This window comes from Camelus bactrianus, chromosome 11, assembly GCF_048773025.1.
Source record: "Camelus bactrianus isolate YW-2024 breed Bactrian camel chromosome 11, ASM4877302v1, whole genome shotgun sequence".
NCBI classification, from domain to species: domain Eukaryota; kingdom Metazoa; phylum Chordata; class Mammalia; order Artiodactyla; family Camelidae; genus Camelus; species Camelus bactrianus.
In genome coordinates this window covers 79,319,354-79,342,315 of record NC_133549.1, presented here as the reverse complement: position 1 = coordinate 79,342,315, position 22,962 = coordinate 79,319,354, and the positions used below count along the sequence as shown (strand labels likewise).

Sequence of the window (22,962 nt, the reverse complement as noted above, 5' to 3'; positions counted from 1 at the left end):
CCCCAGCTGTATCGAGATATAATTGATATTACATTGTAATAACATCACATAACAATGTGTTTCGATACATTTATAAACTGCAAAATGATTACCACTGTCATGTGAGCTACTCCCTCCATTCCGTTACATAATTATTGTTTCTTTTGGGGGGTGAGAACATTTTGGATTTACTCTCTGAGCAACATTCAGGTATATGATACAGTATCATTAATGGGATACTGTGTCGTTAGAATCACCATGCTGGATGTTAGATTCCAGAACCTGTTAGTCGTCTTCTTTTTTTATTTTTAAAATCAACTGTACTTCAGTTAAAAAGCAAACAACCCATTTAAAATATGGGCAGAAGAACTGAACAGACAGTCACTATTTCTTTTTTATCTCATCTATTTCAAATTTCAGTTTTGAGTATACCCTTTAGAGTGTACTCATATGTCAGTAGAGTCCTAAGTGTTTATAATTTATAATTACATAAAAGTGCATATTTTTGGAGGTGCATCCTCCCTCACTGTGGGGAGTGGGCAATCAGAAAGATGAGACCACTAGGCTGGGGGACAGGGGACAGGTTCCTGTGTTATAGGAGAGGGCAGGGGCCAGAGCCCAGAGCCCAGTCCCGTCTGGCTCGAAAGTCCATGTACTCTGTCACATTAGGGATGTAGGTCATGAGACAGAAGTAGTAAAAGATAATTTTCAAGAAAAGGTAAAGTCACGATTCTTACAGGGAGAGAATATAATGATGAACACATGTTCAAGATTTTATTTAACTCATTCCATGAGGGAACCAGGCAGATGTTCAAACTTGCTCAAAAGAGTTTTCAAAGAGCAGCATTTTTAGTTATACAGAGTTTTAAAATAGATCAAAACAAGGAATATAGCTAGAATCAGATAACTCAGAAGGCTGTGCTGTGGCCAATGCATGGTTTTCTACTGAAGCACAGGTTTTTTTTTTTAACCTATAGAAAGCTGAGCAGTGTTAGTGTGTCACAGCTGGTCATCAAAATCAGAACCTAAAAGGCCCAGTAGGGATGTAAGCAGATGAGGAGAATCAAGAAATGTTTGGAGAAGTGAGGAGGAGACCCAGGAAAGGGCATCATGATGGAGGGGAGATGAAGCTGTGAAAATGGACCATCTTTGACTGAGGACCAATGAAGACAAAGAGTCTTTAAAAAATTCCTTCTTGCCAAGTGGGATAAAGAGTCATTACTTCTGTTTTCATATTTTCTACATTTTCAAGATATTTTTATTAATAAATGAATGATGCTTACATTTATCAAGAGCTTCCAATGGTCCCAAGCTAAGAGGCTTAAGAGATGGTTCAGTGTTTTGCTCAGTGGAAGCTGGGGTTCTGACAGAAGGAGACTGATCCCATCTCTTAATGGCTCTGCTCTCCAATTACATGAAGAAAAAGCTTATTATTTTTTTTTTTAAAAAGCAATTTTAGATCTTGCTCAGTGTGCGCTGTGGATCCAGTAATCCTTACCATTATTTTTCAATAGACACCCTTGCTGTCAGCAGACAAAGAATTCACCAGAGCGACATGCACTGACTCAAAGCAGAGCCCCAGCCTGGATCGAGAGGACAGCCAAAAGGACAGTGCCTCCCCAGATGCAGGGGAAGGCCTGGGTCTCAGGCCAGAGTCTTTCCAACCGGCCACCAGAGAGGCACAATGGGACCAAGACACAGAGAGACCCTGGGACACTTCCTTGACGTGTCCACAGGATTCCTACCCTCATTTATGCCGACTTCACCGAGAAGTGGTTGCATCAGCATTGGCTACCTCTTTGGAAAAGGATGTGAGGCAAAACTGCTATTCAGTTTGCGATATCAGGAGACTTGAAAGGTAAGTTCACCTCTTTGCAGACGTACTTTAAATCATATGCATTTCATTGCTAGAAATTGCAATCAAGGAATCAATAACTGTGCCCAGATGCTTATGGGGCCCAGGACCTGTGCTGGGCATGTGGAGGGAGGAGGAAACAAGAGAAACATAAAATCTGGAGCTGCTGGAGCCACAGCTTGTGAGCTTTGGGGAAAGCAGACCCCATCCAGAGGTCCTCCAGTATCCTTGGAGACCACAGATGGCAGGCTTTGGGATTTCTTCCCACCACACAAACCTTTGTCCTGCACCTCTCAAGGCCTCTTGAAGCACTGTGTTAAGAAAGAATTTTTCCACGTGTGCATCATCATTTCTACTGCTAATATAATGCTTTATAATCAACACTAGCTTTTAAAAAAAAATCTACATCTTCAAAACCAGACTGAAGCATTCATTTCAATAGCCATTTATTTTTATCTTCGTCTGCATCTTTGTGCTCATCCACCCGTAAGTATTTCTAATTGTCAGTCCTGTTCTGTTGGAAAACATACTCCTCCATTCAGTTTGATGAGTGCTTGTTACACATACTCAAAGTGCTTGGAAACTTGTTAGAAGTAGAGAGAGGGGATCCAGCACAGAGAGAGGGCAAGACACTGCTTCTGGGTGTGTGCCAGCTAGATTCATAGGCACAAAGCAGCCAAATATGAGGAACAGTTGCTTGTGTTTGACACTGTAAAAACTCACCGAGATTAAATGGCTCTTAGTTGTCGGTCATCCTAGGAGCTTGACGAGGGACTGGTAGGTGACATGAACTACGAAGCAGCTGGGGTAATGCAATTAGGCAGCATGAGATCTGGGACAGCAGGAGCCAGACATGTTTCCTAGAAGCATCCAGAGTCAATTTTTTTAAAGTATGCTGTATTGTGCCAACCAAACAAAATTCAACTACTCTGCGAAGCAGAACCGAGTGGGTGAGCAAGTTTGGGCGGTGGTATTCATTTTCATTTTCTGAAACGCATGAGCACCAGTGTGTTTATAATTCCTTACAGTTGCCTTCTTCTAGGCCGTAGTTGATACACTTGATCAAATGATACAGGAAATTAACCTGCAGAGCTTTATCCAAGGACAAGTATTTGTATGATCTTGTAGGAAATACACAAGGAAATGTACTTCCCTTCAGGCAAGGGACCACTCATTCGGATTTCTGAAGATTTTACTGATAGTCTGGGGTGATGGACAGAAACCCTGAAAACTGGATTATAAAGTGTGACTCTGGAGTTTGGCTTGCCATGTGCCTTAAATCTAATATAGTCATTATTTATTAATAGTAGTATTTTAAACTAATTATTAGTATAGGTTGTCACTGTTTTATTCACGAACTCACAAAAAACTCGGGGTTGTTCAATGTAAAAACGATCTCATCTAACCTCACATTCCATGCTGGCATCTGCTCTGTGACATCCCTGAAGTAGAGGGCCTGCTTTTGCCTGAATAGCTCCAGGGATGCAGAATTTGCTACCTCTTGAGGTGGCCCATTTTATCATCGTGTCGTTGTCAATCAGCAAGTTCTTCCTTATATTAAGGTGAAATCTGCCTTTCTTTATCTTCTTCTTATAAAATCCTGACACCTTTTCCCCCTTATATTTTTGTCATTCCTTAAAAAAAAAAAAGAAACATCATATCATTTTATATTTCTGGATCAAATTAAATTTGGCTTAGCGTCCCTACTTGCAAGGGTATACCAGATGTCCAAAACCTGCCATCCTTGGAAGGGGGTGGCCCCTTCCCAGAATTATACAAGAGTATTGACAGCCTGTTCAGAACATTCTGGTGGAGCCTCTGATCGGGCCATCTTGGTTGCTGCTCCATGCTCAATGCCCCAGACCATGTGGTCCACAGGGTAACAGGTGGGCAGGCTTGCTGTTCTTTGCATTGACTCCCTCCATGGCCGACTCCTCCCCCTTGCACTTGGCTCCCGTGGCCCTGGTGATGGCAGCTCTCCACCTCATCACATTTCCTTTTACTGTGTTTCACTTGTACTTTTGTCTCCTCTCTCCCATTCAGAAATGGAAGTCCTCTTTCTCTCCAAAGGAAGGACTCAAACCACATTAGCTTCTCCTCCCATGGGACATCAGCTTGCGCTTAGAGCACACGTACTTAGTGGCTGTCCCCTACAGGAGGAAAAGCATGGTACATACCCAGCGATCCTCGGACACAGTTCCCCGAGCCCCTGGGTAGGGTAGGAATTAGGATTCCAAAGTGGGGTTGTGGTTCTTGGTGGACCCCATCTCGAATGTCCATAGCTCAGTTCTGAGGTGGCTGTCCCAGGTAACTGCCCCTTTGTTTGCCAGCATCCACGAGTGAAGTTCTCTTTCTGTGGTTTAGAACAAAAAGAGCACTGACTTCTTGATCAGAGAGCCTTGCTTTCAGCTCTACCACTTCCTAGCATGCCCATGCCCAGAGAGTTGAATTTCCTGAGCTTGAGGCTTCTCAAATGGAAATGAAGACACAGACAATTCCACAGGGTGCCGTGCAGTTCGAAAGAGATAACACATGTGCAGAGTGCTAACCCAGTGCCTGGCTCCCAGCAGGAACTCAACCCAAGTCAATTTTCTTTCCTTTTCCAGAGCCATTTCCAGCTAAAAAGCAGGTCCTATCAATTGAAATTCCCAGCGCACTGTCATCTACCAGGTGGCTACTTCCTACAGTCAGATGGCTGCCAGCACCCAGCAAAGCCAGTGTTCTTGGAGAAGATGAAGTTTGACATTTCTTCTTCTTTTCTTTTACCACACTGTCCATCTATTACTACCATAGCACGGTAGATCTTTATAAAACATGTAATAAAGCAGTACAGTACATTTTCATGGAAGACCACTGGAATTGTGTGCCTTCCAGAGAGAGGACTTGGTACTTGGCTGGAGTTGCATCTTATGCAAGGTTAGTTTCTAAAGTTAGGGCATAAGGCAAAAACCACATCAAGTCATGTTACCCTGAACATCACTTTGCAAGGTGTGATGTTTTTCCCTCCTTGGTGTGGGAGCAGGTCGCTTCTTCTTTGGTTGAGCCACAGATGAAGTCTGGTGGTTTGCCTTTACAGGCCATACTGACTGCAAAATGCTTCTCTTTAAATGTTGACCTCACAGGAATGAAGGGATGGCTCATTCAAGTTTCCCACTCATGCTCGCTTCAGGGCTGAGCCTTGGGAAGTTGGTCTTTCCTTTCTCTCTCTCTCTCTTTCTCCCTCTCCCTCTCTTTCTTTCTCTCCCCTCCTAGTGTATATATTTATATTCCTGTAATTAAAATGCATGTCATTTCAGCAAGTATCATGTAGTGAACATGAGGATATAAGTCTTCATGATCATTTAAAAATGCAAAATGAGGCCGAGTCCTTGAAATAAACCTAAAGTTACTGTGTACCTTCTGGGGAGGACAGAGTTCCTGGAATAGCAAAAGATGATGAGGGGACTAGGGGTCTAACTCAACTGAAGCTTCCATGCCAGGTGTGACCTCAGAGTAGCTGGCCGAGGGGTGAATGAGGCTGCCAGGTGGGCCGGCTGTGGGTCAAAGGGAGGGCACAGGGGACCCCTGTGAAGGCCTGCTCTGGAGCTGGAGTGTGACTGAGGAGAGCGAAGGAGGCAGATGCCTGGCCAGGAGCATCAGTGGTTCATCTAGCCCTGCAGAGCAGAGCCCGCTACAGGCTGGTCGTGGGTGCTGCCTTCAGCTGAGTTCTCTCCCCACACTTACAGGCTCCCTGGGGAACCCCCCTCCCATACACACCAAGCCAGGCACCCCACTCTGATGACTCTTAAATATTGCTCTCCAGCTCAGGATTATCAACTGAGCTTCAAACCCAGTGGTCCACTGAACGTCCCTTCTTGATGTCTTAGAGTCACTGCAAACCCAACCTGCTGATGTTAAACTTGGCACGGACCCTGAGATCCCAGCTGCACTCACTGGGCTAGCAGGGACGTGGCGGGGGGCCTGGTGCAGGAGACCTGGAGAAGGTGGAGCCCCACACGAAGAGACACGAAGCCTGCACTTCATTGCGGGTTTCCCTGCAGTAAATAGGGCAATTACGAAACCTAGCATTTCAGGCCTGAAATGCTGCTGTCTACGCATTTGGCTTGTTTTCCTGAAAGGCACACGTGATTTTGGTGGCCCAAGGTTCCACTTTTGCCCTGGCTCCTGGTGCAAGTGAGATTTTGCGTGCGCCCTTTAAGAGTGGAATCTCTGTTTCCCCCCAGTCCTGGGGGGCTCCTGCGAGTAAGCCCTGCTGGCCTTCAAAGCCAAGTGCTCTGGGGGCTCACCTTCCCAGTGCCGGAATTCCGGCCTGCAGGGCCCAACGTGGGGCTCAGAACTTCTGCCCCGCAGTTGTTCTCCAGTTTGTGGGTCACCCTCCTGGATCTGATTATATCGTGAGTCCGCCCCTCCTACCCGTCTTACTGTGGTTCCTTCGTTATGTCTTTAGTGGTAGATCTTTTCTGGTAGGTTCGTCTTTTTCATCGATGATTGTTCTGCAGATAGTTGTGATTTTGGTGTGCTCAAGAGAGGAGGTGACCTCTGGGTCTTTCCACTCTTCCATTCTGGCCACTCCCCCCAGGAAGTCAGTGGCCCAAGTTTCTAAAGAACAGCTCTCCAGGGATGTTGGGCACGGTGTCGGCCACTCTCAGTAAATACCCTGTAGCAAGCAGAGGCTTCACACTGATTTCACTGACCTGAGCTGAACCAGGGCTCCTTTCCTTGAAAGCAGAGGCTGAAGAGTTGCAGGGTCTGGTGAGGGGTGTGGTTCCTAGGCCCTGCCAGCTTGTGTTAGGGAGATGGCTGGGCAGAGATCCCAGGTGGGGTCTCCAGAGTCTCCTCCAGATGCCACCTGTCTATAAAAGGCTCCTTTTGTCAGACAACTTGGGAGGGAGGGGAAGAGTGCAGGGAGCAGCTGAGGTCATAAAATGGACCTGCGGGTGAGCAGAGAACTCAGAGCACCTCAATCCCTTTCAGGTTCTGGATGGGAGAATTATGCAGCATTATTCCCAGATCCTGAGCTGGCCTTGAGCCCTGGGTGAAGGACTCTGCCTCTTTCCCTGGCACGTCCACCTGCCAAGACATCTGGCCTTGCTCAAAAGCATACCACCATCCTTATCAAATTCTCCGCATCTCCAAGTCTTGCCCCTTCCGTGCAGGAGGCTCTGCCTGGGGGCTTCCGTGGGCCTTCTGGTGCCTCTTCTGTTCTTACTCCCTTTCCCCACGCCCACAGGCAAACTCCAGGTCAGATCCCCAAGAGCATCCTGGTGGCCAGGGTGGAAGGGTGGATGGAAAGGCCATTATTCTCCCCGACTTGTGGTGGGACAATGGCCAGGATGTCACCTTGGAGATCACCAAACCTTCTCTGGACATCCCAACAGCCTTGCCTCTTGCTGCTCGGGCTGATGGCCTCCCTGGGTCTCCCTCCAGGCAGGGCCAGTAGCTGGAGCCCCAGATCCAACCTGGTGAGCAAAGAGCTTATTAGAAATGTTGAAGGAGCATGGTCGTGAGAGGTGAGGCCTGGATCGTCAGGCACTGCAGTGTTGCCACTTGCTTCTTGGCAGGGAAGGGGGAGAGGGGGTAGGGGACAGGGGACAGGGTGGACCTGGGCACCAGGCTAGATTTCTTGTCTTTTGACAAAACTTCCCCAGCATTCCCTTCCTTTGTTTATTAAAAAACACACTTTCTACACAATTCAGTCAAGTACTTTAAGGTTTTAAGCCAAATTTTCCTTGAAATGCTTAGTAATTTTTAAATGTTGTTTTTTCTTTTCTTTTCTTAAATATTTTTAATTGAAGTAGAGTTGATTTACAATGTTGTGTTAGTAAATATTGTTTTCTTAAAGTAAGCGTTCCTCTTTAGTCCTTGGAGCATATAGTGTCCTTTTCAAACACACACGTGTGTGTATATTTACATGAAATGCACACTCACACGAGCCCTGTAGCTCTTGTGAGCAGAAATGATGTCTCTTTGAGAGCAAAACTCGGGTTGGGACTGACACTATGGCTCCAGTGGGGGAGGAGGACCAGCTGTATGGGTGTTCGGGGGGCTGGTAGCTATGGGGAGGGGCCCAAGCTGACTTTAAGGGGAAGAGGCACTGTGGGAAAGAGAGAGGGAGGGCAGGGGACACTGACAAAGCCAACGCATTGATTTGGGGGTGGGGCAGGAGGCTGATAAACAAGGATTTGTGTATTTGGTACAAAGTTCAACCTGTGTACATTTCTTTTAGATTTTCCTTCTCATCTTCTCTAACCAGACTCTCAACAGACATTTTCTGAGTACCTTCTCTGCATGTTGGAAGCACTGGGCAGAACGCTCTGTCTGCATGGACCGCTCTTTCTAATCACAAAGCCTGTGTGGTGACCTTCACGCAGCCTCTGGAAGGCTTACTGCTCACCGTTGCATCTGCATCTTTGTCACCAGACAATGAGCCTCTCTGTTCATCCTCTTTCTGTGTCACTCAGGGAGTAAATGCCATGCCAGCTGGCTGCCTCTCCAAATAGGCACTTTTTCTGTGCTCAGAAATGGACCTGAAATTTGCACAAAGCACCTTGAAGGTCACCTGCTTAAGTTGTTCCCAGCCTCCTGCTTTGGCCCTTTTGATTTAATTTCTCTGTTGAAGGAGCGATCATAATCATAGTAGTAATCATGGTTTTGTCCATTGGCTGAGAACTTACCCTGGCCCAGGAACCGTGGATGGCTATATCAGAATTATTTAACTTAAGCATCCCAACAATCCTGTAAGTTTCTTGACCTTCCCATTTTTCAGATGAGAAAACTGAGGTCCCAGGGAAGTGCATAAATTTGTTGGAGGTCTGACTGACTTCCAGTTCCTAGAACTGGGCCAGAGCTCTGCTTTTGATGCCACCCCCTCTGGCAAATTCCCCCATGGTCTCGTGGACTTGACAGGGAGCTCCCCTGCCCCCACCGCTTCCATAACGCTGTGTGCTGCCGCTACCATAGTGCTTACTACTTGGATTGTAACATTTCTTCACTGCTCGCTCTTTCTGTTAAATCCGGGTCTCTTCAAAGACAGGGGCCATGCCTTATTCACTATTCACCTCCTGGTCCCAGAGCAGTCTTTGGCAGGAACTGTCTGAAGCCTGGCTGGCTCTCCTGTGATGGGTCACCATGAGCATCCTGAAAACAAGGGAAGGTGGGGAGAGGAATTTCTGATCAACACTGGAAGACACATGGGTTTCTGTTTTCTAGTCCTCAATGGTACAGTGATGATGAGGAAGGTGACGTGTGCCATCCACCTGAAGCCCCTCCTCCCACCTGGGGGGATGAAGCCTATCTCATCATCAACTCTGCCTTGGAAGACCAGCTACCCTGTGGAGAATGTCTGGAGGCAGATTCAGGGACCATTCCCTTACCGCAGTTCTGTTCTTGGGGGACTTTCTCAAAGTCTTTGCCTCCAGAAGAGCCCCATGACAGTGAGAGTGAGTGGGAAGACCTCGAGGAGGCTGAGGACCCGGATGATGGCACCCTCAGGTGGGTATCGCTCTGTCTAGGTGGCATGAGGCTGGGCTGACTTCTAGAGGGACACAGTGTTTTTACTTTGGCTGCGTGATGGTCCACGGGCATCGCCATGTTCCCCTTACATCCCCTCTGGAGGTCACACCTCATTGCCACACTTATAGTGGTCCATGTTCCATGGCAACAACCCTATGAGAGAGGGTTATTGTCATTTCCATTTTACAGATGACACATTTGGGACTTTCCCAGAGACACCAGTGAGTAAGGGACAGAGTCACAACTCAACCCTAGGTCTCACTCCATGAACCCCCTGCTCTCCTCTGCTGACCCTGGACCAGGAGCCGTGGATGGATACTGCCTTTCGCATGTGGCCGGCTGTACCATCTCTCCTCAGGCCTCTCTTTCAGTGGGTTGCTTGGGAAGTGCTGATTCCTGTTTTGTCTGTCCCTGCCAGCCCCTGGGCTAAATGTGTTTTGGAGAAGACTCTTGGTGTCATATGACGTGGCCCATCTCAGCAGCCCCTGTGTCTCAATATGGTGAGCTCTTGCTTGAACAAGAAAGTCAAACTGTTGACACAAGGCTCTGCCAGAAGCTGGGACTGGGTGACCAGGCTGGAGTCAGATCATACTGATAAAGAGTGTATGGGAGGACTATTTGCAGCAACATGGGTAGACCTGGAGATCATCATACTAAGTGAAGTAAGCCAGAAAGAGAAAGAAAAATGCATATGCTATCACTTATATGTGAAATCCAAAAAAAAAAAAAAGACACAAACGAACTTATTTACAAAAGAGAAACAGACTCACAGACATAGAAAACAAACTTACAATTACCAGGGAGGAAAGTGGGGAGGAGGGATAAACTGGGAGATTTGCAGATATTAACTACTATAGATAAAATAGATAAATAACAAGTTCCTACTGTGTAGCACGGGGAACTATATTTAATATCTTGTAGTAACCTATAATGAGAAGAATTTGAAAAGGAATATATGTATGTACATGTATGACTGAAACATGATGGTATACACCGGAAATTGTCACAACAGGTAAACTGACTAGACTTCAGTTAAAAAAAAAAAAAAGACATGGGAGGAGTAAGTGTAGTAAAAAAAATGTCAGGGAGGGAGGGTTAAACTCTGGACAGGTTGGTAAATCACCCAGCTTGCTGTTAAAGTGCCTACAATATAAGTAGTTCCAGTATTTGAAAAATGCTGAATGTTCAAGAAACTTTCACATAAACACGTTTTCAAGACACATTGAAACTGACGAAGGCATTGGCTGTGAAGCTTTGGGTATGTTCAATTTCATTCCATTGTGTCCCAGCTACATTTTCATCACAAATGATTGAACTGGATTCTTAGAGGACAGTGGCAGGCTAGCTGATAAGGTGGGTGGATATTTGAAACTCAAATATGACAAGAGGGCTGGTTCTTACCTGAAATAGGAAGCAACACGTTAATAGAGGGGATGACATGCAGGCTTTGAAGGTTGGTATGCCATTTATGGGGAAGTCAGACATTCTGACAGCTCTGGGAATGATGCATTATGGATTCACAAAAATGTTTAGTAAGCAGGGAGCAGCTTATATGTGGAGGGCAATCTTCCCAGAGGGGGCTCCTCGGGGCTGGGGAACTAAAAGAAAATAGAGTGGTGCTTTGGAAATCCACAGGAAAGCAACTAAGGACCATACTTGTCAGCACTTATGAAATGTCCCAGGAAATCTGCAGTGCCCTGGAGGGAAGGGGCAGAGATCAGAGTATTGAGAGCAGGGCTCCAAGTCAGGTCTGCTACTCACTACCTAAGTGACCCGCAGCAAATGACTTTTAAACCACCTAAGACTCAGCTAACTGACTGTCAAATGGAGATAATGAAATCTACCACGTGCTGTTCTTGGGAGGGTTAGATGACAATGCGTGTCAAATGTTTAGCGCACTGTGTGGCATGTAGTAAGGACTCAAAAAGTGTTAGCCATTTTTAAAAAAATTGAAGCATAGTTGATTTACAATGCTGTATTAGTTTCTGGTGTACAGCATAGTGATTCAGTTAAACAGATATACATTCTTTTTCATTTTAGGTTATTGTAAGATATTGAATGTAGTTCCCTGTGCTATACAATAGGACCTTGTTGTTTATGTATTTTATATATGGCAGTTAATATCTGCAAATCCCAAGCTCCTAATTTATCCCTCCTCTTCCCCTTTCCCCTTTGGTCACCGTAAGTTTGTTTTGTATGTCTGTGAGTCTGTTTTTGTTTTGTTATAAGTCCATTTTTTGTCATTTTTTTAGATTCCACATATAAGTGATATCATATATTTGTCATTCTCTGTCTGACTTACTTCACTTACTATGATAATCTCTAGGTCCATCCATGTTGCTGCAAGTGTCATCATTTTTTGTGGCTGAGTAGTATTCCACTGTATAAATATACCACATGTTCTTTATCCAATCATCTGTCATTGTTTCCATGTCTTGGCTGTTGTATACAGTGTTCCATGAACATTAGGGTGCATGTATCTTTTTGAATTAGAGTTTCCTCCGGATATAATATGTGCAGGAGTGGGATTGCTGGATCATATGGAAATGTTAGCTGTTTTTAATCATAAATCTTAAAGGAGGAAACTGCTTCAGTGAAATGATGCAACATTACTAATGCATTCAGTACTGTTGGGGTTTTTTGCCCCACGTAGACAAAGGAACTAGGCAATTTTGTCAGATTTGTGCCCTAACATAAGGTGTGGGGTGGGGAGAGGTACTGGTTTATGGTAAAAGTGTCAGGATCCAAGGTGGACTGAGTAGCCCTCAGCTATGGATGATGGCTTGGGGCGTAGTTAGGCTGAGTCCTGTACACTGTCACTTATCCACCTTGCTGACTGAAGACGGGCCTGCAGGGTTAAGTGCTCAAGGCATGACTTAGCCTGGGCTCCATGGAGCTGCCCACACATGTGCTTCAAGGCACCCGGGGAGCTCTACAGTTAGAGTGTTGACTCGCTGCTTCTTTGGAGAAAGCAGCTCTTAACATTCTTCAAGTTCCGTAGGCGGTCCATCACCCCCAAAAGGTTGAGGACCTCTGTTGTATATATTCTCTCTTCATCCCGGAAGTACAGAGAAGTCTTGGAGGGTGTAAAAAGGACTTTGCTTATGGATGGAGTCATGTGTCCTTCAAAACTTATAACAAATGGCTTTATTTCGCCCTGTTATATATTGACAGTAATATATATATATAGGAAGTGTCTATAGGTGATTTAGTTTAATCCTCTTATCAACTTTGAGTGGTATTCTTATTTCTCTTTTATAAATGGGGCTTGGAAGGTTTATTTAATTTGCCTACGATCATACAACTGGGAGGGGCAGATTCACACTGCATCTGTCTGATTCTACTTCTGGTGCATTTTTACATTTCCCCTAGAATGTGTCTTTCCACATAGGCCTGTGTTACACACACGTCTTTCCATCACATGTCATGAATCCTACTATTTTCCTCCCAAAGTATTTCTCTCTTATGAGGCTAAAACAACCCCTGCTGCCCAGTGGGATTAAGAAAGCAATTGAACTGTTCTATTTAGGGAAGGCTGCTGACCACAGGCAGAGGTGACCCAGTAAAAGCTGCTTATTGTTTTAGATAAGCAGAGAAATGGGGACAGTCTCCCGAGACAGAACCCAAGGATTTCTGCATGAACATCCTTCTGACTGTGATCACATGGAAGAATCCTCAGATGTTGGTCCAGCCAATGTACCCACATACTCCACAATCAGTAAAGGAACTTGAGGGTTCCTGAGAACGTGACGTGGGATGGAGGGTCTGGCCCAGTGGTGAAGAGGTGACTTCAAGAAGATCATGCCTATCACTTCTGGAACTCATTTTGAATAGTGGTTGTGGCCCCTCTTCAGTTCTGGGCACTTTTAGGTTCTCCAATGGTTGAAGCAGTTTCCATGGTTTTCAAAGAGCCCCCGGTTCCCTCAAAGGAATCTGCTGAGAGACTTGGCTCGAAAGCCATGAAGAAGTATGTTTTGTCATCTCTCATCTCTCTGTGTTCTTCCTATGCATCTGCCAATGGTTATAAACTCTTAAAATTATTTTCCTTTTTGGGCTATGATTCTAAAACATTACATGAAGGAAAAATGTGATGGCAGCATCTAATAGTAAAAGGATGGGTGAAGTGGCAGATCCAGCATTGTGGTGGTGGTTACCACCATAACAGAACACTAAAAAGCTAAAACTTGGGATTATCAAGTGTACAAAAGAAATAGACCCAGTGAGCCACAGTGTGAGCCACGGAACACACTCAGTGCTATGTAACAGGGGATGCATGGCAGTCAGTGTCTCAGTATGGGGGAGGGAGGCCAACTTCAAAGACAGAACTGGGGTAGCTGGAAAAGATGATTTAGACTCGAAATTCCCTTCATCTACTAAAATTACATTAAATTTAATTTAAAGCTTGATTAAATTAAAAACACATAGGCAAACTGGTAGAAAACAGACTCAAGCTTTATCAGATCTACAGAGGAGTAATAAACGTCCACTAGCTGCCAGCAAGAGATAAAAAGCATAACAAAAAGCCTACAAAACCGACAACATTGAAAAAGTGAAAACTTAATATAGTAACAATGACAAAATTAATATAAAAATAGGAGCTATGAATTCGGAAAACATTGATGTAATTGTGAATAGAGATGAATGTTGATTACATTTAGAAAGCCCATTATAATTTACAATATGTTAATAAAGGATTTCAATAGACAACGTGTGTGATAAAAACACAAATGGTAGACGAACACATATTCTAATAAAAATAATGCCAATGTATGAATTTGCATCCATCACATTCACAAAATTAAAAAAATACTACCCAATTTTGGCAAAACTTCGGTGAAGCTGGTATTCTCAGAAATATCAAAAGCCATAAAAATATGTATGCCCAGTGACCTAACAATGCTATTCCTGTATCCCAGAGAAATAATTCAGCATAAGGAAAAATCCGTTTATTTTAAGATGCTTATCTCAGCATTCTTGAGAAAAATAACAAACTGAAAATGGCTGAAATGCCTTAGAATGTAGTCATAATCAAGACAATGTGTGTAGTGAAAAAAATGGACAGAATAGACTAGAAATGGTCATAGAATAAAATATGGTAATGTTAAAGACCACAGGGTGAAAAGAAAGACAGTTCTAGTACGGGGGAATAAGAGGATATTCTGCAGCCAAGAAAACAACAGAATAAGTACAAAAAAGTCACAACTTAGAAAAGTGTTTGATATAATAACCCTAAAGTGTATGCCAACTGATTAAAGCAACAGGAAAGCATGTCTGCACGCAGAGAAGGACAATGAATTGAAGGGACTAAGCAACGATGGGAGAGAAGTCACCCCACATTTGAGTGATGGAATTAGGAGAATATATTTTGTTACAAATTCCTTTACTTTTATATATTTATTACCTACATAATGAATTTTACACTGAAAATAAAGAGATTGAAATAGAAAAGAGAAAGAAAGAGAGAGAACAAACAAAATCAATGACAGAAGTTTAAAGAAGCCGGTGCTCTAAACTTTAATTTATGAACTCATCTCTATGTATTTTATTTCTAATTGCCTGTTCTCTTTCTAATAGAAAAGTCTTATAGGTTATTTGATTTGTTCTGCTGTTTAAATGAAAAAGAAGTTTCGAGGCATCTGAACAGTCTTCTTTCCAATGCTCTCGGAGCTGGAGTCAGCTCCCTCGGTGCCCTAGGCCGCCAGGTTAGGGCATTACCAAGTATGCAATACAGCGAATAAATAACAGTATTTACTGGTTTGCAACTGCTTGCATCCTGCTGAACTCTGGACGCTTATTTCCTCTTTGGAAAAGAAATGGGTGGCTACAGGTTCAAAATGAATCTAGTCCTCCTCCTTATAGGAAGGGACTTCCTCCCTCTCCCCAGGGTTATGAATGGAGTCATGCATCCTTTAAAACTTGTAACAAGTCATATCTCATGAAGGACATGTTCACTCGTCTTAGGTGGACTTGACCGCCACTGCCACTTGCTTTGTTTCAGGACAAATATCAGAAAGAAGCGTACAGTCCTAAGGGACTCAGCCCATTGCCTGCAAACTGCTTCCACGGCTGGCTTCTGTATCGCACCGTCTCCAAACTAGCTGTGCCTGAGAATCAGCTGGGGAGGATGTTAGAAATAAAGCTCCCCCGGCCTCAATGCTGGAGACTCTGATTGAGCAGGGCTAGAGTGAAACCCAGAAATTTGTATTTCTTACCAAGCTCAGCAGAGAACTGTATGTGTGGCCAGATTTGGGAACCACTGATCCAAACTCTTTAAGACTTTTCCCAGCCCTCCCATCTTCCCTCTCTGCCATAAGCCTTTATAAGCTCCTATTGTATGCCAGCACACCACTTGTATGAGATTGTTCAGACGTGTCCACATTCATCACTGAATTGCAGAGCCATAGTGGGCTTCCCATCTCAACACAGTAAAGATGTCAGTTCTCCCCAAACTAGTTTAGAGGTCTAATGTTCTTACCAAATTCCCTGTAAGGTATTTTTTTTTTAGGGGGGAGGTAATTAGGTTTATATATTTATTGTTATTGTTTTTTTTTTAATGAATTAGACCCAGGACCTTGTGCATGCTAAGCATGTGCTCTACCACTGAGCTGTACCCTCCTCAACCCCATCAGGTATTCTGTAGACATAGGTAAATTTGATAAATTTTATTGTATCATTTACATTATATAAATTAAAAATATGTCCTGAAGAGGCACAAGCCCTAGAACAGCTAAAATCATCTTGAAAAAGTAGAAGAAATTGGGAGAAACTACTGGACCCAATATTAAGGCTTATTAAATGGCTACCATAATCCAGTCTGGGTACTGTGGCAGAGGGATAGACATATAGATCAATGGGCTAGAAAAAAGAACCCAGAAATAAACCTGCACAAATATTCCCAATTGATGTTTGACAAAGGTGCAGAAGACATTTAATGGAAAAAGAGTAGCCTTTCAACAAATGGACAGCCATTGACCAAAAAAAAAAAAAAAAAAAAGAACATTAAACTAAACATCACACCCTGTACAAAAATAAACTCAAAATGGATCATGGACTTAAATCTAAGTGTAAAACTATGAGACTTTTAGAAAATGAAAAGGAAAGAATTGGGATCTAGGGCTAGGCAAAGAGTTCTTAAACTTGACACCAAAAGCATGATTCATAAAAGGAAAAATTAATAAATTGATCTTTTGCCCCATGAAAGATTCAGTCAAGAGGATGAAAAATGCTGTAAGCTGAGAGAAAGCATTTGCAAAGTACATTTCCAACAAAGGACTACCATCTAGACTATATAAAGAACTCTCAACACCCAACAGTAAAATGCCAAAAAATCCAATTAGAAAATAGGCAGAAGACATGAACAGATACTTCCCTGGGGATGATATATAAGTGACAAGTAAGCACATGAAAGATGTTCAATCTCATTCGCTACTAGGGAAATGCAAAGTCAAACCCCAATAAGATATCTCTACTATATATAAAAATAGATAAAAAATTAATTTCTTCTGTAGAGCACAAGGACTGTATTCAATACCTCGTAGTAACCCTTAATGAAAAAGAATATGAAAACAAATATATGGATGTATATGTATGACTGAAACATTATGCTGTACACCAGAAATTGACACATTGTAACTGACTATACTTCAATAAAAAAAAGTTATCTCTATACATGTATCAAAATGTAAAATAAAAAAAACAACAGTAACACTAAATGCTGATGAAGATATGGTTGAATTGGGTCCCTCCTACATTGCTGATGGGTATTTAAACGGGCATAGTCACTCTGGGAAATTTCCCACAAGAAAGTAAACATTGAATTACCATAAGACTCAGCAATGGCACATTAGGCATTTATCTCAGAGAAACAGAAACGCGTTCACACAAAAACCTGTACGTGAATGTTCACAGCAGTTTTATTTGTAACAGCCCAAACCTGGAAATAATCCAGATGCCCTTCAAGCAGGTGAATAGGTAAACAGACTTTGGTACAGCCATACCAAAAGGACCAAACTATTGACACAGGCTTGGATGGACTGCTAGACAATTATGCTGAGAAAAAAGCCAGTTGCAAAAGTTTGCACAGTACGATTCCATTTATGTAACATTCTTCAAATGATAGGGTTATAAAAATGGAGAACAGATTTGTGGTTACTCTAGGTTTAGGAGGAAGCAGGGGAGGAGAGGGGCAGGTAGGAAGGAAGTGGGTGTGGTTACAGGAAGGATCCTGACAGTGATGGAACTGTTCTGTATCTTGACTATGATGGTGGATACAGGGACCCACCCGTGTGATAAAATTGTATAGCACTTAAAAAAATTAAAATATAGTTGATGTTGTCAATTTTAGGTTGTATAGAACTTAATAGACACATACACACACAAGTAGAACAAAAGAAATGCAAACAAGAAGGGTGGATTCTATTAATGTTGATATGCTGGTTGTGATGCTGTCCTAGTTTTATAAGATGTTACTGCTGGGCAAACTGGGTGAAGGGGACAGGGGATCATCTGTATTATTTCATATAATTGCATGTGAACCTTTAATTATTGCAAAATAAAAAAGATTAATTTTAAAAAGGGGTCTTCCAAACTCTCCTTTAACCATGCTATGACTGCTCAAAGATTAGCAGGGCGGGTTCCACAGAACGTTACAGAGCCACTGACCGAGAGGGACAGCACTCAGCCTCCTCTGCCAACCGTCTGGATCCCACACGATTCCCCAAGAGCCCTTTGACACAGTTAGTGCCATCACTGTGGCACTTGTGGTGATATTAGGATTATTTTTTATAGATTACAACTCCATCCTTCAACCACACACATCTCGGCTGCAGAATAAAGGACTCAGCTTCAGGGTCAAGCAATCCTGGAGAAAACCAGGAAGACTATCTGGAACAGCTCTGCATGTCTCTGCAACACGTACCGTATCGCAGGCTATGGACGAGGCTCGAGGAGGGTAGAGATGAATGTGAATGATGACTGCCCACTGGGAACTTGCATCCTGTGAAGGAGACAAAATACAAACACATCTCTATAATCAATGGGGATAATGCTGTAATGATGGCATAGGAATGAATGTTGTACAGAAAACAGGGAGTTTTCCCAGAAGGAAATATTAGTCATGCCAGAGCCTGGGATGGTGTAGCAAAGCATTCACTCCTCTGAGAGGAGCCGTGTAAACACTTAGGGGCATGAGAAGCTGCAACCAAGATGCAGCTACGGACAGAGTGAGCCGGGGTCGGGGGTGCCGAGATGTAGGGGAGGAGTTAAGAGGCGGGGCGGGGACAGATTATAAACTACGCTGGGCTGTTCGCAGGTGTCTGTTATAACCAGATGTCTAGTCAGAACGATGAGCCTGGTGTGTGGGATGGAGGAAGGACTGGTGCAGGAGAGACGACAAGTGGTCAGATCACTCTGGAGACCACTGCTGATTCTGGAGTGGACGGATGAGTGGCCCCATCCACTGAGTTGGGAAGGAAGATCATATTTGGTGATCAGTTTGGTTTTGTAACATTTTGAATCTGAGATATCTCTGGAGATGTGGTACCCCAGCGAGGGTATTTTCACTGAGGTGGCATTATCTTGAATTCCACTGCAAGGGATACAGTTACTGGGGCCTCAGAGTGATGCTATGAAGTGGCTTGATCTACAAGAGATCCTGTAGGACGGATCCGAAAGACAGTTGTGCTGGGAAGCTCTAATACACAAGCAGCAGAAGGAGGGAGAGATTAAAGGTGAGTGTAAATGGACACATCTCATGGCTGTGGAGGATGAGGAGAGAGACGGATCCTTCCTCTGTACTCCGTTAGACCCCTCGTTGGCTGACGGGCAGGCCTTACCAGGTCATCCCATCTCTCTGATAAGACACTGCTAAGACCAGCAGTCAAAAGCTTCCATCTCTAAATCGGTCGCTAAAACCAGACCTGCTTATTTTCACTGGGTACCGAGTGGATGATTAGTTGTCTCTTCAGCATTCTTTCCTCCTTCCTCCTGCCAGGGTAAGACTCAATTCGTTTAAAGGCAACTCCGTTTTCTATAAGAATGATTAAGTTTAAGCTAGTGAAATAAAAGCAGCTATTTTGCAGGGACTTTTAGAGAAGCACCCCATGTGTCTTTAGGGAAAGTTTCCGGAAGGCAGTTTCTCTACACCAGTGGATAGCTTCTGGCAGCCTTCCCGTGACCTCAAGAGGAACCAGGCTTAAGATGAAGCAAATAAAGTCAACCCTGTGGAGGCCTGAGCAAAAACGTGGAAAGAATCTTGGTCCTTCTTGAGCTGCCGAATCAACCAACCTGGAACCCTGCCCTGCAGTGGGACTTGGAATTCACATGGTAATAAATCTACTCGTATTTAAGCCCATTTGGCTTGCAATCAAAAGCCTTCCAACTTACACAGGGATATTCAGCTGCCTTCCCCCCAGTTCTGTACCAGGACCCTCTATGTCTATGCCTTGAAAATAGAGGCATTTGCCAATCCTAATCCTTTTGGATTTCTGTTTCTCAGCCAGGCTTTTCTTTGCTGGAATTTTCAAGTTTCCTTCTATCACTTTGAAATGGGAGGCCCAATGCCCATCCGTTGTTGAAGATACAGTCCTTTTCCTAAAGTACTTCTCAGCAAGAAGCTGGGAGTCTTCACGACAGCTGTGGGTGGAGGTTATGCTTCATCCAAGAGCTTTGTCAGAACCTTGTGGGTTTCAGGCTCTGTGTCAAGCACTTTGTGTTTAACCCCCACCACGGTCTTGTGGGGTAGGTATTTGTAGTGGAAGGGGCCATATGATTAGTTATGACCAAAAGTTAGGAGCAGAAGTAATGCATACTGTATCCAGACTAACTGTAGACACATCCACGAGTTTAACTGCAGGTGCTGAACCGTCTAGAGATCTCTTTCCGCATTAGCCAGATGATCACAGGGTGTGAGAGGGTGGGTCCTCCATCAGCCTGCAAGTTGAAGTTAAGGGTCATGGAGCAGAGGTTCCAGCTGACCCACACTGGATGTGCATTGAGAGCAAGAATCAAAACTTTGCTGCTCTAAGTGACCAAGATCTGGTGGTTTGTTTATTACAGCAGTATAATCTAGTTTATTCTGACTCATACATTATTAGGGTCATTTTTATATATGAAGAAACTGAGACCCAGAGAGGCTCAATATTTGTCTGAAATCACAAGTAAACAGTGATGCTGAAATAAAACCTAGATCACGCTGGAATAAAGCCTTTCTCTCAATCACAATGCCTCCCAAAATGAAGTTGGCCAAGCAAGGAGGATGAGTGGCTTTCTAGACGGTATTAGAAAGACTGAGAAGAAACCAGAACAAAGTGAGAAATTCTTTACTCTGATTGGAAGATCCTTGGAATATTGCTTATTAATGCTCTTAGCTCACACCAAAGAAGTCTCCACTCTCACCATGCCTCTCCACACTGCACCCAAAGGCAGCAGGCTAAGAGGCTAATGAAAACATGCACTCCCTTGTTTGATGGCTAATCCTGTGGGATGACAGTCAAATTTCCTAGCACAGTTTGGAAAACACTGCAGGATGTGGCTACCAGTAGGTTCTCTGACTCTAATTTCATCTCAGACCAGCCCTCAGGCTCTCAATTTCTCCTGCAGTCCTGTGAAGCTCCTAGAATATGCCATGTTCTCTCAGGCTCCTTCATGTGCTGCTCATGGAGCAGACTTCCACTTCCAGATAGCACACTCTTCCTTCTTCCTTCAATTATTACTACTCATGCTTTACGAGTCACCTCCTCCCGGGCAAGCCAGCAGCCCTGGTGATCACCCATCCACAGTCTATAAAGCTTTAGAGGGTAAAGTGGCCAGGAATGGAAAATTCCACTGTAAAGTGTTGTTGCAATGCTGTGGCATTTTTGCTTCCAGCCTTGGGGAGGAGAGGAAGGAAGGTGGTGCTTCTCCTTCAAGACCTCTGTGTGCATGACAGGAACTTTAAGTGAATAATTTACTGTCTCCTGCAGTTTGTGGGACACAACGGCTTGGTGTCTGATCGATGCCCGAGCAATCTAAAGGTGAGAGGAGATGGCTGAAACCACGAGCTTGGTGGGAGAACAGAGAGACAGAGGACCGCCCTGGAGCACACTGCAGATACCCATGGTAGGGTAAGGATGTGGAAGCCCTTTTAGAGCTAAGTGAACCTACAGGTGGGGCACAGTCTGGATATGTCCTGAAACAAGCAGGGGTGATGTGGACCCAAACAGAGAGAAAGTCAGACCCTTAGCTCACAGAGGGGTCCACTGGTGAGCATCACAGAAATACGTGGCTGATGAATGGCACGAAGGTGTCCTGTCCTCCACTTTGAGAAGACTGAATACATGAGGTCTGAAAGGTGTGCATCCAGCTCCTGTCTTAGAATTTGGCAGTGTTTGCATTTCACTTTCTGCCATATCATTATTTGATTGTTAATAAGCAGAGCTGGGAAGTAGAAGGCAGGGCATTTATGGGCCAGAGTTTGTGACAGACTGGCCTGCCAACTTAGCAGCTCTCCTGTGAAAGCCTAAAGAGTCTCTCTCCCTGGGGTGTGTGTGCTCAGAGCGACGGACTGGTTGTTGCTCTGCAAATGGGTGAGCCACCCACTAATGGATCCATCAATTCCTATTTATTGGGTATCGACATGTGCCAGGCTCAGGAACTAGGCAGCAGGAACTTCACAACAAGGTAAGTGCATGTTCTGCTTTTTAAATGAAATAGTTTTCAGCCTCCCCTGGGATGTTTACTGGGGTTGAACTCTCCACAATTTATTTTAATAGAGTCTTTTATGGGAAGTGTCTCAAAGCGGAGCAGATAGAAAGACACACACAGGAACAGCCCCAGAGCTCCTTCCAAGCTCACGATCCTCATCGACTCACACTTGGTGGTGCTGCTTGTGAAGAACACCATCTAAAAATAAACTGGAAAAAATTAAATAAAAAAATAAAAATAAACCAGGCTTCACAGCAGAGGCCTGTACCACAGTGGCTCCCGTGGAAGAGTGGTTTTGCTGAAACGATTTTTAAATTTTTTTTTTTTTTTTTGGTCTATGTTTCTTGTTCTTAGTTATTTGCTCTTCCCTGGCCCCAAGCCAGGTTTAGAAAACCCTGAACTTGAACATGGGCTTTGGGGACTGTGAAGAAATGACTGGGTGCTGAGGTCCTGGGTGCAAGCTATCCACGGGGGTCTGAGAGGCCGTCAGGAGTCCTCTCTGTTTGTGTCTGGAGATACGTAGCTTGGAATGACAGGCCATTTCAGCAGTAAATTCTTGTACTTGAAAGGGGCAGATGGGTCACAGTTCAGCAGGGAAGGCAAGGCTGCTGGTCGAGAGATGGGATCTACTATCAGTGACTCTCGGAGGTGGAGGCCAGCCCCTCCATGCCTGGACCGAGGGTGGCTGTTTTTGCTCAGCCCCAGCTCAGCTCAAGAATATGACTCCCCTGGACCAACACTGGAGGCTATAGGTTAAGTAAAGCAGGTCTCATCATGACTTTAAGGGATCTGGATCCGCCAGAGTGGCTCTGGTCATGGAGAGAGGTGCACTTCTTAAGCTAAAAAGATTCTGTCTTGTACTGAGGCAATGCCTACCAGCTGAACTCCCCCTACACTGATCACCCCAGATGAAACTGTCTCACGTGGCCTCGTAG

General features: G+C 44.2%; 1 protein-coding gene across 1 annotated transcript in view; it reads left to right on the top strand.

The window, feature by feature from the left end:
* Window positions 1–16,350, top strand: part of FRMPD2 (FERM and PDZ domain containing 2) — a 122,831-nt gene extending 106,481 nt beyond the window's left edge. Inside the window, exons 28-30 of the mRNA XM_074374351.1 lie at window positions 1,494–1,837; window positions 9,044–9,325; window positions 12,932–16,350. Of these exons, the coding sequence (XP_074230452.1) occupies window positions 1,494–1,837; window positions 9,044–9,325; window positions 12,932–12,935 (630 nt within the window). The 3' untranslated portion in view covers window positions 12,936–16,350. The remainder of the gene's footprint in view (window positions 1–1,493; window positions 1,838–9,043; window positions 9,326–12,931) is intronic.
* Window positions 16,351–22,962: the final 6,612 nt, after the last annotated feature.